The sequence below is a fragment of the Prunus dulcis genome, chromosome 8, assembly GCF_902201215.1.
Source record: "Prunus dulcis chromosome 8, ALMONDv2, whole genome shotgun sequence".
Lineage (NCBI taxonomy): Eukaryota > Viridiplantae > Streptophyta > Magnoliopsida > Rosales > Rosaceae > Prunus > Prunus dulcis.
The window spans coordinates 7,820,790-7,839,145 of record NC_047657.1 but is presented as its reverse complement, the minus strand read 5'-3'; the positions used below and the strand labels follow the sequence as shown (position 1 = coordinate 7,839,145).

At 39.0% G+C, this 18,356-nt stretch overlaps 2 protein-coding genes across 3 annotated transcripts; one reads left to right on the top strand and one right to left on the bottom strand.

Moving 5' to 3' along the window:
* Positions 1–464: 464 nt before the first annotated feature.
* LOC117637652 (loganic acid O-methyltransferase-like) lies at positions 465–2,213 on the bottom strand. 2 transcript variants are annotated; one of them, XM_034372594.1, is made up of 3 exons: positions 2,007–2,097; positions 1,096–1,764; positions 465–1,026 (listed from the first exon to the last, which is right to left on the bottom strand). In XM_034372594.1, exons 2-3 carry the CDS (start codon positions 1,735–1,737, stop codon positions 694–696), a joined length of 975 nt encoding a protein of 324 aa, XP_034228485.1. In that variant the 5' UTR covers positions 1,738–1,764; positions 2,007–2,097; the 3' UTR covers positions 465–693. The 2 variants fall into 2 exon arrangements, with proteins under 2 accessions (XP_034228485.1, XP_034228484.1); XM_034372593.1 differs by having other exon boundaries at positions 475–1,026; positions 2,018–2,213.
* A 5,526-nt stretch (positions 2,214–7,739) lies between these two features.
* LOC117638383 (nucleolar complex protein 3 homolog) lies at positions 7,740–17,051 on the top strand. The gene is made up of 8 exons (XM_034373513.1): positions 7,740–7,745; positions 7,955–8,242; positions 8,356–8,564; positions 14,103–14,199; positions 14,748–14,924; positions 15,022–15,158; positions 16,207–16,524; positions 16,838–17,051. The coding sequence occupies exons 1-8, from the start codon at positions 7,740–7,742 to the stop codon at positions 17,049–17,051; spliced, it is 1,446 nt and encodes a 481-aa protein (XP_034229404.1).
* Positions 17,052–18,356: the final 1,305 nt, after the last annotated feature.

Below are 18,356 nucleotides of genomic sequence, written 5' to 3'. Positions count from 1 at the left end.
TTCATAACGCCCACATGGCCTCATATTATTGGCTTAGCAATATGACATGTCAACAATCCTCAACTATATTTTTTTTTACCTCGATCATGGAAGCCTAGGTTTCTTCCTTCTATTACCAGTTCACTTCTCTGATTCGACGGGGTTACAAGTCCTTTCAGTTTTTCTTGAGTGGCCAAAAAGTAGTTTGATGGCTAATAGCTTTGACGTCATTGATATGCTTGGTATATGGGCGCCTCTGTCACCATATATTTTGGTTCACGGAACGAGTTTGAGGAGAAATCACTTTCCATGTTATTTCCCAAGGGATAGAAAATGGAAGATTCTTTTCCCACGTTTGGTAATGACGGGAAAGTAACTGGGATATATCACTTTATTTTTTTTTCCCATATTTGTTTTGAGTAAGAATGAAAAACAATGTCCAACAGCAATGGAGAATTGGATTCAAACTTATTAGTTGAAGAAGGTCATTAACAATGGAGAATTGGAGATTTCGTAGCTCCACAACAAATTTTGATAATCTGATTTTTTTTATTTTTCTATTTCTTATCCATGCAAAAAGTAAAAGACAGAAAAATAAAGAAACAACCTTAGCCAGTAACAAATGATCTGTAGGCTAAAGAAAGCCATCACTTACAGGTTTTTTTCATCCTACTCAGTTACTTGTAAAGTAGGTTTTATTAGTTCGAATGTTAATCAGAGCAATTTGCGCTTGACAAGAACAAAGAATCCAACAGCCATGCTGTCGTCATGAACAAGGGAGGCACTTCCTGCAGCAATATTTTTATTCTTCGAGTATCGATCGAAAAGCGGTTCTATAATTTCATCCCCAAGGTGTTTTCTGAGAATGCTCTCCGTCCCAGCTCTGCATCCTTGTGCACTAGGCAAGCTAAAAGGCATCTGACCTATGCTCTCCAATGTCAATATGTCAAGGCACCCATTTTCTTCTATTAGTAACCTCAACTCCTCCACAGATGGGCAGTAGACGGGCAAGTTGAAAGAGTCAAATTTATCTTCGCTTAGTAAGCCCTGCACATATCAATTCATTAATATTTTCACAAATGTTACCCTATTTTGATATTGCAAAATGCGACTTGCCTCGTTCACCATATCAGCAAGAGTAGACTCCAAGGGTTGAAAATAAGGAGCAAGAGAATTCTGTGCTGGAAGCGTGCCATGGGGACGCCCCGGAATCAAAAGCAACATGAGGCCTCCAGGAGCAAGCTCTTGTCCTCGAGCATGAAAAAAGGACTTAATGTCTTTGGCATACTGAGCTGAATATGCCTGGCCAACTTCATACGGTGCATTGCCATACAAAATCCTGCCCTTGTTAAATGCAGGTGAGTTGATGTCACGTAGCTCGTCTGGTATCTTAGAGAGCCAGTGCAGAGCATATGCCGAGTAAACAAAATTAAGAGAGGCCTCAGGGAAGAGTCTTCCATGGAAAGAGCCCGGAACTCCTGCCGTGAAATATTGCCTATCTCGAGGGAGAGTGGAAAAGAGATAGTTGAAATCATTTGACACAAGATCACTAAAGTATACTTGAAACTCTGGGAGTTCACCAGCAGACTGGACTTTGCTCTTCTTGTGGTATTTTTGAGATACGGCATCAATTATGTTGTCCACTTGAATGAATGTGTTAGGTCCAACAGAGCAACCTAAATCAGCAATCCGGAATGTTGTTGGCCGAGACTGCAGAGTTTCAATGTCAAGGTTTTCGAATATTGCTGCAACCAACATTGCCTTTGCACCATCTGCTGCCTTGGCCTACAGGAAATTTGATGATTAACATTAACTTTATTATGCATATAGAAAATTGTTTTGCATATATAATAACCGTAAATAATTTACATGATATAATCTGCCAAAACCTTATTTAATTTGTAAATTAAGAAAATTTCAGCAGCATAATTAAAAAAATGCAGTAATTAATAAAAGTTGGAAATATATAGGTAGCTGTTGAGAAGAAGAAATTTCCAGCACTCAAAATTCAAAGGCAATAGATGAACTATTAAGATACCGCTGCATTAGAATTTTTGGCATAGCTGTTTGGGCCATCTCCACCCGTCATAGGAAATTCTTCTGCCATCTCTCTCTCTCTCTCTCTCTCTCTCTCTCTCTCTCTCTCTCTCTCCCCCTCTTAAAAAGCCACTCAAGTCAACTATTATCTGTGCGGAAATGGTTATTGATTGCCTGTTGGGAACTGGGGGCATAACTTTTTGGTTTTTGGTTTTTTGTCAAAGCTTTCGGGCATAACTTAAGCAGCAAGAAAGTCGCATAACCACGCAATCCTAAGAGGAGCGATTTTTACTCCCAACCCTAGGTCCCTTTGGAGGAATATTCTGGTGCGGATGTGTTTTTGTTTTTTGGGGAAATTCTCTTTTTAGATCTTTATGTGCAGCGATGCTGACCTGTGCAGTGGGTGTGTATCCTCTCCTTTGTAACCATGACTGTGCCGTCTCGATCCCTTATGTAGTGACGATGGCTTTGTGTTGTATTTTGTTTTGATTTTATGATGGAGAAGATTATCATACTAAACTGTGCTGGTTTAAGTCTAACTTTTCCCGTATTTGTGGTGCTTTGCTCCTATATTTGGCATTTTCGACTCTTGTATTCTCCATTTGTTTCCTTCCCTATTTTTGAATTTTGAATCAACTTGAATTGATTACGACCAAAAAAACAAAAGCCGCAAGAAAGAGTGGGGATGCGTGGATCCAGCAACAAGTGCCAAGGAAATGGTTCTCTGTCCAACTTTACAGAAACCGAACAGAACCGAGCGGTGCCCACCCCAAATAATCAACAGTAATTCCCGATACGATTTGGCAGCAATTAGTATGCTATAAAAAAAACATTTTGTTGCCCACTACCTTACACTCTGATCAGTCTAAAAGCACAGAATTCATTTAAAAGAGAACAAAATAGACTGATCTTTACAGCCATACGAATGAAAAATGCCCGTCATATCAGCTAAAGCTCACTCCAGGGAACGTGGCCACTAGCAACAGTATCTGATTTCGTAAACCTACAGAATCAATGTTAGAGTTTTGAATAGATTGAATGAGGAAGGAAAACAGAGAGAGAGAGTAGTGAGCTAGACTGAATCAAACAGTGTGTATTTTCTATTCCATATTCACTGCTCAAATAGAGCAAGCTCAATGTGAGCTATAACCGTATGAAAGAATAGCTGGATTCTCTTACATCACTGAGAATCACAGCCTTACATCCAAAACTGCTCTCTAGGATTTTTACACGTGGCTACAACTACTTAACACGACTAACGCCTAACACTTGTCTATCTTAGTGACAAAGTGAATACACCATTTAGCTTAGAGGCCTAATTACATTCTTATCAGCTCACCACTTACATTTCAACACTCCCCTTTAAGTTGTGAGCTGATTTCACACCAAGTTTCTCTCTGAGATAGCAGAAACGATCCTTAGCCAAAGCCTTTGTAAAGATATCTGCCAACTGCTCATTTGTCGGACAATAAATCAGATCCACAGTTCCTTCTTGCAAAGCATCTTTAATAAAATGATACCTTCGATCGATATGCTTGGTTTTTTTTTATGAAACACAGGATTCCTTGTAATGGCAATAGCTGAAATGTTGTCACAATGTAGAGGTGTAGCTTCTGTTTGAAGTTCTCCAAAATCTTCTAAGACAAATCTCAACCAAATAGCTTGTGTTGTTGCTTCAGAGGCACTGATGTATTCTGCTTCAGCAGTAGAGAGTGCAACACAATTTGCTTGACTGAGGCCCAAGCAAACACTCCACTACCAAAAGAAAAAGCATATCCAGAGGTGCTCTCACTATCATCCACAGAACCACTCCAATCACTGTCACAATAGCCAATTAGGACTGCCTCTTTTCCTTTCACATACTCCAGACCATAATCTAGAGTTCCTTTTACATATCTAAGAACACGTTTTGCTGTTCCAAGATGTTTGCTAGTGGGACAATGCATGAACCTTGCAAGCAAACTGGCTGCAAACATAATGTTAGGTCTAGTAGCTGTGAGATACAGCAGACTTCCAACAATCCTTCTGTATTGTTCTTCACTTGCCAATCCACTTCCATCATCCTTACTTAGTTTCTCTGAGGTAACTAGAGGAGTAGACACCGGCTTACACTCATTCAAACCAAATCTGCTTAACAGAGTTGTTGCATATTTCTTCTGATGAATGAATATGCTTGTTGGTGTTTGAATTACACCCATTCCCAAGAAATGATGCAAGAGCCCCAGATCAGTCATTTCATATTTCTCCTTCATGTCCTTCTTGAAGTCTTCTATCATTTCTTGATCATTTCCAGTGTAGACTATATCATCTACATAAATGGATACTATCAAGATGCTTGCTTCACCTCTTGCTTTGACATAAAGAGTGGCCTCACTTTGGCTCTTTGTGAAACCACACTCAGCAAAATAACCATCAATTTCACTATACCAAGCTCTTGGCGCCTATTTCAAGCCATATAGAGCTTTGTGCAGCTTGTAAACCTTGCTTTCACAACCCTTCACTACAAATCCCTCCAGTTGATCTACATACACTTCCTCCTCTAAGATGCCATTTAGAAAAGCTGACTTAACATCTAATTGATACAGCTGCCAACCCTTCTGAGCTGCAAGTGCAAGCAGAGTCCGGATTGTGTCTAATCTAGACACTGGTGCGAATGTTTCATTGTAGTCCACCCCTGGTTTTTGTGAGTATCCCTTAGCCACCAGTCTTGCCTTATTTTTCTGCACTGAACCGTCCAGATTTAGCTTAGTTTTAAACACCCATTTAACTCCAATCACTGGTTTATCCATAGATCTGTCAACAAGTTCCCATGTATCATTCTTTCCTATCATGTTCAACTCATCTTTCATTGCCTTCATCCATGACTCATCCTTCACAGCTTCTTCAAACTTCTCAGCCTCCATTGTGCACAAATTGCATTGTGCTAAGATATCATCCAACTTCCTCCATTTCAATGGAGTATGATCGAAGTTCTGAGTGTCTTCCAATCTAATGCTTGCCTTGCTTGATTCTTCATAGGAGACTGAGTCTATAGATATGAAACCAGAATTTCGATTTCCTACAGGTGTTTCAAACAATTCCACTTGAGAATTCCTAGGCTGCTCTTCATCATTCACCATCACCACAGAATTTTCAGTTGCTTCCTTCCAATTCCATATTGCTCCTTCATCAAATACAATGTCTCTTGACAGTAGTAGTTTCCTAGTGACATGATCAAACACTCTATAACCCTTCTCACATGTTGCATATCCAACAAACACTCCCCTTGTGCTTTTGGCATCCAATTTCTCTCTACTTTCTTTTGGTTTATGCACAAAGCACACACTGCCAAATACCTTCAAATGAGCAACACCTGGTTTTCTTGTGCTATACGCTTCAAAAGGGGTCTTGTTTCTAAGAGCCTTAGTAGGACACCTGTTTAAAATGTACACCGCAGTGTGTACAGCTTCTGCCCATAAGTAATAAGGCAACTCCTTCTCATGTAACATAGCCTTAGCCATCTCTACCACTGTCCTATTCTTCCTTTCTACCACTCCATTCTGCTGGGGTGTGTAAGCCATGGAGAACTGTCTTTGAATTCCTGCATCTTCACATAGTTTATTGAATTCACTAGATGTGAACTCACCCCCTCTATCACTTCGAACACATTTCACTTTGTATCCACTCTGCAACTCCACCATAGACTTGAATTTTTGAAAACAGTTGTAGTGCATCCGACTTGTATCTTAAGAAGTAGACCCAAATCATCCTTGTAAAATCGTCTATGAGCAGCATAAAATATTTATTACCTGCTAGAGACTCATTTTGCATTGGTCCACACAAATCCATGTGTATAAGCTCAAGGGGTGTACTTGCTCTCCATGCTTGATCCTTAGGGAACCACTCTCTGTGTTGCTTTCCCAGTTGACAGCCTCCACACACTTCATTTACATCCTCCAAGTATGGCAAACCATGTACCATCTCTTTCTCCTTAAGCTGATGTAGACCTTTCAGATGCAAATGGCCCATTCTTTTATGCCAAATCCAGGTAGAATTGGATATACCAGCTCTTAGTGCAACATAGTCATTTGAGGGCAATGACAATGGATAACACCTATTTTTCCTCATTTCCACCTTCATGATGAGATTCTCGAGAGAAGAACCATCATAGATACTGCACTTGCTGCTTCTAAATACCAAATGATAACCATGTTCATCCATTTGGCCTACACTCAACAGATTTTCCTTCAAACCAAGTAGATACATGACTTCTCTGATATACTTTGTACCAGAGCTTGTGTCAAGCACTAAAGTACCCATGCCAGCTATACTTACAAGCTCCCCTGTTGGCATTTGCACCTTGCTTGTGACACTTGAATTTATGTCAATTAACAGCTCCTTGTTCCCAGTCATATGGTTACTGCAACCACTGTCTACATACCATTCTCCATTTGCACTCTTCTCTGAAATTGCACAGTTTGCAAAAAACAGATTCCCTGTTACTTCTACTTGGCTTGCATTATTTGCTTTCTGCACTCCTTTGTTTGCAGTACAGTCCCTAGCCCAATGTCCAAATCTATCACACTTATAGCACTTAGATTGGCCCTTATATCTACATTCTCCAAAATGAAATTTAGAGCATACTTTGCATTGAGGCTTCACTCCATCTTGATGCACATATTGTGATCCATTTGAGGTTTGTGCAGCACCAGCTTGCTGTGGCTTCTGTCTAGACTCCCATGGTTTGTTGTTAGACTTCCAATTCTTCTGAGACTTAGTAGAACCAGTTTGAGTACTATTCTTGTTCTGCCCTTTTGTATCGACTGAGAAAGAGCCAAATGCCTTCTCAGCTATGTCCACATTATGCATGTCAAAACGTTGCTCTTGACTCTTCAATATTGCAATAACCTCCTGCAATTCAATAGTCTCCAAACTCTTTGTATTTTCAATCACCAAACAGATGGGATCATACACTCTACTAAGACTGATTAACACATTTTGAACCAGCCTCTCATTTGATAACACTTCTCCAAACGTTTTCATTTGATTTATCAATTCATTTAATCGAGTAAGATATGCAGTTAGTTGTTCACCTTCACGCATTCTCATATACTCAAATTCCCGTCTGAGATTCTGAAGTTTTACAGATCTGACCTGATCACCACCGTGGTACTCACTGTAGAGTAGATTCCATGCCATTTGAGATGAGTCGGCATTTGCAATCCGAGGGAAGATCTGGTCAGAAACTGCGTTTTGTATAATGCCCAGAGCCTTTGCGTCCTTCATGAGCACAGCAAACATCTCTGCATCAGCTTCTTCTTCCGATGATTCTTCAACTTTCGTCGTCTTCTTCTTCGAATCAGGGGTTGAAATCCCCTTTTCTACCAGACTCCATAGCCCAAGAGATTTGAAGATCGTCACCATCTTAATCCTCCAGAACTCGTAGTTCTCACCGGAGAAGATCGGAGTTCTTACTTCTGAACTTCCAGATCCAGCCATCTTTTGGTCTGAATCAAACAATTTCTCTTCTCAGATGCTTAGCTGAGCTTCGATTGAGCTCAGTGACCTCACAGATTATGCCCAGATCAAAAGACCCAACCTGGCTCTGAGGCCATGTTAGAGTTTTGAATAGATTGAAGGAGGAAGGAAAACACAGAGAGAGTAGTGAGCTTGACTGAATCGAAACAGTGTGTATTTTTCTATTGCATGCTCTGTACTCAAATAGAGCAAGCTCAGTGTGAGCTATGACCGTATGAAAGAATAGCTGGATTCTCTTACATCACTGAGAATCACAGCCTTACATCCAAAACTGCTCTCTAGGATTTTTACACGTGGCTATAACCACTTAACATGACTAACGCCTAACACTTGTCTATCTTAGTGACAAAGTGAATACACCATTTAGCTTAGAGGCCTAATTACATTCTTATCAGCTCACCACTTACATTTCAACAAACAGGTTCCTCATTTTTATTTTATTTTTTCTAGTTTGGATAATGGTAATTGGGGGAGTTGTCTTTGGAAGGTCTTAGGACTTACACACAGTGTGCATGTTTTAAATTCGTGTGATACCGCAGCAACGAAGGTATCAAAAGCATCTGAAAACGATCCCACTGAAGAGGAAGCCAGTGGTGCTGCAGATAAAAGCATAGTTAAGCTGACAAAGGCTGAAAGGAGGGCAAAGTTAAAGAAAAGTAAGAAAGAGGCTGAACCCGAAGTTGAACAAACTCCACAAGAAGCAGTGCTGGTATCATCTGATTGGATTGGTTATTCTTCTGTTTTGCTTCTGAGTTTTAGTATACTGTATTGTCTGTGTATCATATAAAATTATTATTTATTTATTTATTTATTTTTGGTTAGGCTGAGGTTAAAGAAGATCTTACAGCTGATGAAGCCTTTGAAAGTAAGAAGAACAAACTTGCAGAACTGGGAATTGCGCTGCTTGCTGATCTAACTTCCAATACAAAATCTCTGAAGGAGATATTACAGATCTGTAAAGATAACAATCATGCCATTGTCAAACTTGGACTCCTATCTCTGTTGGCTGTTTATAAAGACCTTATTCCTGGGTATGACAACTGTTCTGTTCCATGATGTCTACTGTTTTTTTAATTAATTCTCACTGGAAGAATACACTGAGCACATATAAATAGTCTTACAAGGTGTCTTTGAAGGTCAGGATGACGCAAGAATTTGTAAAATGATTGTATCTTCAAGTCCAGTACACAGTTTAACTCTAAATATGAGCATTAGCCAGCTTTTATTATACTTTAGGATTGAGCAAAACATTCAGGTGGAAATATTGTTCTTTGTTTAGATTCTCAATTTAAACTCTGACAAAGGAAAAATATTCTAAACTTGGTTAGGGACTGATGATGTTTCTGGCTGCAGACTGCATGGGTGTTAAAACACCTTCTCTTGCTTAGAAACAGTTCAACATTGCCAAGGTGTTGACCTTTTTTGTCAAAAAAACTACACATGGTTGTAATTTTCATAATTATTTTTAAGAATGTTGTTCTTGTATAAAGATATGTTTGAATGTGAACAGATATCTGAATAAATATAAAAGATTGCAGATGTATTGATGTGTCATCATTTTTGGGATGAAGTCGACTTAACACGTTGTTCATGTCCATGTCCCATGTGTAACACGTCTCTCATGTCTGTGTTGATACATGTCACTTTTCTTGGTTTATTCACATGATAGTTGTGTCCATGATCATAGCCAATGTTTTCTTTTACTACTTCATCCAACTATGAACTACTTCTTAACAGGAAACTATGCTGTTCTACCATCAAGTCACTGTTTACAAACGAGGGAAAACACTGTGGTGAAGCTGTTGAAGTTTCTATATAATAGTAGATTTCTTGCACACAAAGTATATGAGACAAAGTTGTAGAGAGAAAGAGAGAGAGGGAGAGAATCTGTTTCCTGAGAGAAAATGATTGTAATGATGCAATGCACACACTGATTTCATTTCTAACAGAACATTCCATTTGTACAGCAGAGAATATGATCTCAGCCATACAATTTAGTGTCAGCAATATGAGCTGCACACTTGGCATGAGCTAGGACCTATGAGACCTACACTCTAGAAACTAATCTAAGCCTTACACCTGTCAACTAACAAACTTAAACCAGTAACAGAATTTACATTTCAACATTCCCTTCTAAATTGTTAACTGGTTTAACACCAAGCAATCCTCTAAGATAATTAAACCTGTCTTTAGACAGAGCTTTAGTGAAAATGTCAGCCACTTGTTCTTCAGACATGCAGTATCTCAAGTCCACCACTCCATCTTGTAAAGCATCTCGGATGAAATGATACCTGCGGTTGATGTGTTTGGTTTTCTGATGGAAAACAGGATTTCTTGTCATTGCAATGGCAGAAGTGTTGTACATCATTAATGGAGTTGCATCAGTTTGCAATTCTCCAAAATCCTCTAGAACAAACCTCAACCATATTGCTTGTGTAGTAGCTTCACTTGCACTGACATACTCAGCCTCAGCTATGGAGAGAGCAACACTATGTTGCTTGACTGATGCCCAAGAAAATCCTCCACTGCCAAAAGAGAAAGCATAGCCAGAGGTGCTTCTCATGTCATCTTGGCTTCCTCCCCAATCACTATCACAATATCCAATTAGAATGGCTTCTTTTCCTTTTTGATATTCAATACCAAAATCAATGGTGCCTTGAATATACCTCAGCACTCTCTTGGCTGTTCCATAGTGTTTCTTTGTTGGACAATGCATGAATCTAGCTAATAGGCTAGCTGCAAACATTATGTCTGGTCTTGTAGCTGTCAAATACAATAGGCTGCCCACAATATGTCTGTACTAACTCTCATCTGCAGGATCACTTCCATCATCTTTGCACAATTTTTCAGTTGCCACCAGAGGAGTACTGACCGGCTTACATTGCTTCAAACCAAACTTGTCCAGCAAAGTCAGAGCATACTTCTTTTGATTTATGAAAATGCAGGATTCAGTTTGAATCCCTGCCATACCAAGGAAATGATATAAAAGGCCTAGATCAGTCATTTCATACCTTCTCATCATTTCAGTCTTGAATTCATCAATTAATTCTTCACTGCTGCCTGTATACACAATGTCATCAACATAGATTGAGACTATTAGAGTTCCAGATTCTTCCTTAGTCTTGCAATACAAAGTAGCCTCACTTGTGCTTCTGACATAACCACAGCTAACAAGATAGGCATTGATTTCCTCATACCAGGCCCTTGGAGCCTGTTTCAAACCATACAAGGCTTTCTTCAACTTGTACACTTTGTCTTCATAGTTTGTAGTTACAAAATCATCCGGTTGATCTACATAGACTTCCTCCTTAAGCACACCATTTAGGAATGCAGACTTGACATCTAACTGGTATAATTTCCACCCCTTTTGAGCTGCCAAAGCTATGAGAGTTCTAATTGTGTCAAGTCTGGCCACAGGAGCAAAAGTCTCATTAAAGTCGATTCCAGGCTTTTGTGCATAGCCTTTGACCACCAGCCTAGCTTTATGCTTCTGTATTGAGCCATCAAGGTTCAATTTGGTCTTATAAACCCATTTCACACCAATCACAGGTTTATCACTTGGTCTATCAACTAGTTCCCAAGTCTCATTTTTCTCAATCATTTCCATTTCTGCTTCCATTGCCTTTTGCCAAGCTTTATCCTTTGATGCTTCAGCAAAGTTCTCTGGCTCAATGATGCTCATATTGCATCTAGCATAAATCTCAGTGATGTCTCTAAGCTTTACAGGTGTAGAACTTGGAGAATCACTTGGTGAAGCAACATTAGTAGCAGCTGTAGTTACTTGAGGTGGACTGGGAATGTCTATCATTGTTTCTTCATGCTCCTCTTCACTACTTCTGAAAGTGTCTTCAGACCTCATCTGAACTGTGACAGAATCAACAGTTTGAGTGTCCCAATCCCATAGTGAGTTCTCATCAAAGATCACACTTCTAGATGTAGTGATCTTGTTGGTTTGCAAATTGTACACTTTGTATCCCTTTTCACATTTGCCATAGCCAACAAAAATGCACTTAACAGCTGCATCTTCCAGTTTAGACCTCAACTGATTAGGCACATGACAGAAACATAGAGAACCAAACACTTTTAAGTGTTTAACCCCAGGCTTTCTTCCACTAAAAGCTTCAAATGGAGTGACATTATCTAAAGCTTTTGTGGGGCATCTATTCTGGATATAGACAGCTGTATTCACTGCCTCTCCCCAAAATTTGTATGGTAGTTTCTTCTCTTTCATCATTGTCTTGCTCATCTCAACAATGGTCCTGTTCTTTCTCTCAGCAACCCCATTTTGCTGAGGTGAATAGGCCACGGTTAGTTGTCTTTCCAACCCAATTTCTTCACAAAACTGCAGAAATTCAGCAGAGGTATATTCCCCACCTCTATCACTCCTAAGTTTCTTCAGTTTGTATCCACTTTGTAGTTCTACCATCGCCTTAAATTTCTTGAAAATATTAAAAACTTCTGACTTGAATTGCATGAAGTACACCCAGCACATTCTGGTGCAGTCATCAATGAAAGTCAAAAAATATTTGTTTCCACCTATTGATGTGGTCTGCATTGGACCACAAACATCTGAATGAACCAGCTCCAGAGGTAAACTAGCTCTCCAAATTTTCTCTTTACCAAAAGCCTCTCTGTGGGATTTTCCAATTGCACAGTCTTGGCAAATTCTGTTTGCATTTCCAATTTCAGGCAGACCATAGACCAGCTCCTGTTGTTGTAACAACTTCAGACTCTGCATATTCAAATGGCCAAACCTCCTATGCCAATCCCAAGTGGATTCTTCAATTGTTGCTTTCATAGCCACTGAATTTGCATATTTCAATGACAGTGGGAAGCATCTGTTTCCTGTCATGGAAACCTTTGCCAGCAGATTCTCCATTGACCTGTCATCAAATATTTCAACCATAGAATCACCAAAGACAAGATAGTAGCCATGCTCTACCATTTGACCTACACTAAGTAAGTTTTCAGCCAATCCTGGTACAAGCATAACCTCTTTGATATATCTAGGCCCAGCTTTAGTGTCAATCACCAAAGTTCCTTTTCCAGTTGCTTCCACTAAGTCTCCAATGCCCATTTTTACCTTTGCAGTGACTTTGGTGTCAATATTGACTAGAAGGGATGCTTGTGAAGTCATGTGGTTGCTGCATGCACTGTCCACATACCACACACCATTATTTTTCACTATGGCAGCAGCATGACAAGCATAGAACATGTTGCCTTCTTCCTCCTTGTGTGATGCATAGTTAGCAGCTTCTGGGTTTCCCTTGCAGTCTTTGGCTATATGACCAAACCTATCACATTTATAACATTTAGGTTTGCCTTTAAACCAGCAGACACCATAGTGCAATTTGTCACAGGTTTTGCAAGGCACCTTTGCTCCCTCAGTCTGACATTCCTTTTTAAAATTGTTTTCAGACTTTGAGTCCCACTTCTTCCCTTTCTGAGATTTCCAATTCTTTTTGGATTTGGAACCCCCTGCCTGCCCTGTGTTAGACTGATCTTTAGAGCTCACATTCAAACTAGAGAAAGCCTTCTCAGTCACTCTCTCATTATGCCTCTGCAGCCTTTGTTCATGAGATTTTAGAGATCCTATAACCTCTTGAACCCCTATAGTTTCTGTATCTTTTGTCTCCTCTATAACCTCAGCAATGGAATCATATTCTCTGGATAAACTAATCAAGAGTTTCTGAACAATTCTCTGTTCAGTTAATTCTTCACCATAAGCCTTCATTTGATTTACTAGCTCAAGTAGTTTAGTGACATATCCAGACAATGATTCATCATCATGCATACGAGTGTATTCAAATTCTCTCCTAAGAGCTTGAAGTTTCACAGATCTTACCTTCTTGTCTCCTCTGAATTCTTGCTGCAGGATTTCCCATGCTTCCTTGGCTGATTCCTTCAAAGCAATTCTGGGAAAAATATCATCAGAAACTGCATTCTGGATCAAACCCAATGCCTTAGCATCTTTGGCAATATTTTCTTCCAAAACAAGCTTTTGAGCTGCTGTCAGAGCTTCTCCTTCTTCCTTCTTCACAGGTTGCTCATATCCATTCTCAACCATATCCCACAGCTTGTGAGATTTGAAGATTGTGCACATCTTTATTCTCCAGAAATCGTAGTTGCTTCCATTGAAGATGGGAGCACGAAGCTCACTCATGCTAGATCCAGCCATGTGAGACTAGATAATGCTACCTTCAGCTGGATTGATTTCACTACGACCAGTCTCAGATCAGAACCTTGGCTACTGATACCATGTTGAAGTTTCTATATAATAGTAGATTTCTTGCACACAAAGTATATGAGACAAAGTTGTAGAGAGAAAGAGAGAGAGGGAGAGAATCTGTTTCCTGAGAGAAAATTATTGTAATCATGCAATGCACACACTGATTTCATTTCTAACAGAACATTCCATTTGTACAGCAGAGAATATGATCTCAGCCATACAATTTAGTGTCAGCAATATGAGCTGCACACTTGGCATGAGCTAGGACCTATGAGACCTACACTCTAGAAACTAATCTAAGCCTTACACCTGTCAACTGACAAACTTAAACCAGTAACAGAATTTACATTTCAACAGAAGCAACTGTGGAGGCTGTTCGATTAATTGAGGATCATGTGAAAGCTCATAATTGCCAATTACACCCTGACTCTGTGGAGGCATGAGATTACTTATCTATTTGTTATTTATGTTGTTTTAACCAATTTTTGTGCCGATCAACTCAATACTGGACCATTTTGCCTAACCATATATCTCTCTGCCGAAAGAAAATTATTGATCAAATGCTGTAGTTTATAGGGATACAATCAGGGTTATATTGAGTTAAGATAAAGGTTTTATTTCCTTATGTCCGTCATCTACCGTTGGACTCCATGCTCAGCCAACTAGATGGCAGATTTCTTGAGTTTTGTTTAAAAGGAGCTTTACTGTTTTACGGTACAGAAATGTATATGGATATAGCTTTTCTCTGGTAATTTTGCTGCAATGCATAATGCATATTGTCAGTTGAAAGTGTATATGTTACCATAACTTGTGTCATACACAGGTTCACATAAACAAATGAATGTGGATAGGAAATTGTTGCTTTTCTGCCTAGTAATCTACAAATAGTGGGAAGATGAATTTCGTGATGGAATCATATTGTATAATAAGAACTCGTGTGGATTTTGTTTTTCCTCCATGCTTATTATTGTTAGTACTTCTGCAGGTTTTCTTGTCTCTGTCATTCGATGAGGATCTTGGGAAGGCTGCAAGAAATGATGAGAAACATAAACCACAAAGCAAGAAAAGTAAGAAGAAAAAGCATTATGAGGAGGCACGTCAATTGAAGGAAAATGACAAAAAAAGGAGTAGGCAAGAGTTATTGACGAAGACAAGAGAGGAGGTGTTTTTCTGTTTTGCAAAATCCATTGACTTCTTGATCTTGCTTGTTTCAGTGGTTTTTCCTCTCAACCTATTGAATTTTGTAATGCTATACACAGGTTGCTGCTGATTACAAGGCTGTTGCTTTGGCCCCAGATGTTATGGAGCGGAGAGGAATGCAGACAGAGGCACTTTCTGCTGTATTTGAAACATATTTTCGCATATTGAAACATACAATGCAGTCATCAGCTTCCAGGTTTGTTTGCGCATCATGATTCTGATAACTTTGGATCTGTGATATCCTATGAATTTGCTTTAGCTTAAAAGACAAACCAGAGCAAGAAGGAGCAGATTGCTCACTATGTGTAGTCTGTACAAATAATTTTAATTTTTTAAAGAGAAGATTTACAAGTTTGTAAACTAAGCATATAAATTAGCATACATGAGTTTTAAGACTTGAGAGACCACTGATCACATGGTATCAGGAAAAACTGGCTTCTCTGTCTATGGGCACTATGGGGCACTCATGTTTACTTTTTCTGTAAATACAGCGTGTGATATGGTAAATGGATGCATTGTGGAAGAAACTCCTTGTAGAAGTGAATTTTCACATTTTGTATCATTGAAGACCAAAAGGATTTGTAAATTTTTCTGATTGGAAATTAGCTTCTATTAAGTACAAGAAAAAAGATGGAGAATATGTCCATCTTGGCATAAAAAACTACAAATGCTTAACGAGAAATAATTTAAATTTAGCTCAAAACTCCTTCCCAATCAGATCACGCTAAAGAGAATGTACCTCAAGTGCTCAAATAAGCCCATAAAGAACGTAGGTATCTGATTCTGTCCTTTATAAAATTCACTTAAGCTACGTTGTCATTAAATATAGCTGTATTGTGAAACAGTTCTTTTTTCGTGTAATTTTCATATTGTTCAACCATATTTCTAGAATTTTCTATCTTTTACCTTTTGATATTTTGACAGTTCATTCATAACGTTGATAAATGCATAAACATGAATGATCTTCTGAGTGATATTTTAAATGGCATAAGCTCAGATAAGCTTGTTTATGAATATGCATGTGCTTTGCTTTGAGGAACTAGGTATCCAAAAGCAGTAAATGGCTACTTTGAGAGTGATGATTGAAATGGGAGATATATTCAGTTTTGAAGTCTGTCATAGATATGCTTGATTGAAAGTGGAAATCATTTATAATTTGTTCTTTGGGTAGTTTATGGATTTGCAATTCCCCTTTATTTCAGATTTCAAATGTATTGAATAATTTCCTGTGATTCTCCATTTAGATCCGAAGCAAATGCTAGTTTATCTACTGGTGCATCTGAGCCCCACCCTTTACTTGCTCCGTGTCTGAAAGGATTAGGAAAATTCTCGCATCTAATTGACATGGATTTCATGGGGGATCTTATAAACTATCTGAAAAAGCTTGCTTCTGGTGGTAGCGATTCTGAGAATACTTCAAAATGTTTGACTGTATCTGAGCGCCTCCGTTGCTGCATTGTTGCATTTAAAGTGATGAAGAGCAATCTTGATGCCTTAAATGTTGATCTGCAGGACTTCTTTGTTCAGCTTTACAATATTATACTTGAATATAGGCCTGGAAGGTTTGCACTAAACTTTTTAATGCCAAAATTTGGTGTTAAAACATTTCTCTACCTTCTGTGGCATCTAGTTGGTATCTTTATGCATTTTATGAAGTAAATAACCTCAAATTCCTGTACCCATATTTACTGGAGTTCTGGAACTTAATTTGCATCTTTCTATTAAGAATATTTGTTGTGATAAGCTTATTTCCTGCAATGGGTGTATTGATTTTTCCTGTCACCTTAGAGACTAGTATAAATGCATGCTTTCTAGGCGGGTTCAACTAATGACTTACCTAAAAAAAATTACCTACTGGTGGTGTTCATGGAACAGAGATCAGGGCGAAGTATTAGCTGAAGCTTTGAAGATAATGCTGTGTGAAGATAGACAACATGACATGCAGAAGGCTGCTGCATTTGTAAAGCGTTTGGCCACATTCTCATTATGTTCCGGATCCGCAGAGTCCATGGCTGGTATGTTATTGTTTAGAAACAAAGCTATCAATATCTTGTTGTGGATTTCTTATTCCTGTCCCCCATATTGTTAGAATTCTGAGTTTATCTCTGTATTTTCAGATTAGGGAGAGGTGCACATTCTAGAACATTTAGCTAGAGAGAATGAAGAGAGAATAGAGAATGCACTGTTCTATTGAAATCTGTCAATTCTGCAGCTTACATAGTGTGACTGCCAGGAGAGAAATGTGATTCTCTTCTAACAGAATTACAGCTGTCACCCTATTAGATGCTTACACATGTCATACCAAATCTAAGCTAGAGAATCCACCTAGACTATGATCTAATGGTTCTCATTACATCATTTAAATAGACTTAGCAGAAAAACAGAATAAATAGAATATGACTTCAGCTCTAAGAAATCTGCAGGAGGATTATATTTCAAAACTCCCTTCTAATCCTTTAGCTGATTTCACTCCAAGCAGGCTTCTCAGCCTCACAAATCAATCCTTAGGCAGAGCCTTAGTCAAAGTGTCTGCTATCTGATCTTCTGTCTTGCAGTACACCAGTTCAATTTCTTTTGCTTGAATGGCTTCCCTTATAAAATGAAATTTTCTGCTGATGTGTCTTGTCTTTTGGTGATGAACTGGATTCCTTGCCATTGCAATTGCTGAGGTGTTATCACATAGAATTTGAGTCCCTTCTATCTGTTCTTCACCAAAATCTTCAAGCACAAATCTCAGCCACTTAACTTGTGAAGTTGCTTCTGCAGCACTCACATACTCAGCTTCGGCTGTAGATAGAGCAACTGTGTTTTGCTTGATGGAAGCCCAAGAGAACATGCCTGAACCTAGTGTGAAGGCATATCCTGAGGTGCTCCTCATATCATCCTCACTCCCAGCCCAGTCACTGTAACAGTACCCAATTAGAGTAGCTGTCTTCCCCTTTGCAAACTCAATTCCAAAATCCAATGTGCCTTGAATGTATCTCAGCACCCTTTTAGCAGTTCCCATGTGTTTCTTTGAGGGATTGTGCATAAACCTAGCAAGCAAGCTAGATGCAAACATGACATCTGGTCTTGTGGCAGTCAGATAAAGGAGACTTCCTACAATCTGTCTGAATTCACTTTCATCTGCTGCTTCACTCCCATCTTCTCTACACAATTTCTCATTCACCACTAATGGAATTGCTACTGACTTGCAGTCGCTCATTCCAAACTTCTCAAGAATTTTCATGGCATATTTCTTTTGATGAATGAAAATATGCTTATCAGTTTGTTCCACTCCCATGCCAAGAAAATGATGCAACAGACCCAAGTCTGTCATCTCATAGTGTTGCATCATATCTTGTTTAAATTCTTCAAGCATTTTAGGACAGCTTCCAGTATATATAATGTCATC

What these genes read in the sequence shown, in the direction of transcription:
- LOC117637652 (XM_034372593.1), bottom strand. Translation starts at nt 2,086, where the DNA reads ATGGCAGAAGAATTTCCTATGACGGGTGGAGATGGCCCAAACAGCTAT. An exon ending in CCAAAAATTCTAATGCAGCG is followed by an intron (nt 1,765 to 2,017) that starts GTATCTTAATAG and finishes AATTTCCTGTAG; the next exon opens with GCCAAGGCAGCAGATGGTGC. An exon ending in TTGCTGATATGGTGAACGAG is followed by an intron (nt 1,027 to 1,095) that starts GCAAGTCGCATT and finishes TGATATGTGCAG; the next exon opens with GGCTTACTAAGCGAAGATAA.
- LOC117638383 (XM_034373513.1), top strand. An exon ending in TGACGAAGACAAGAGAGGAG is followed by an intron (nt 14,925 to 15,021) that starts GTGTTTTTCTGT and finishes TGCTATACACAG; the next exon opens with GTTGCTGCTGATTACAAGGC. An exon ending in CTTGAATATAGGCCTGGAAG is followed by an intron (nt 16,525 to 16,837) that starts GTTTGCACTAAA and finishes TTCATGGAACAG; the next exon opens with AGATCAGGGCGAAGTATTAG.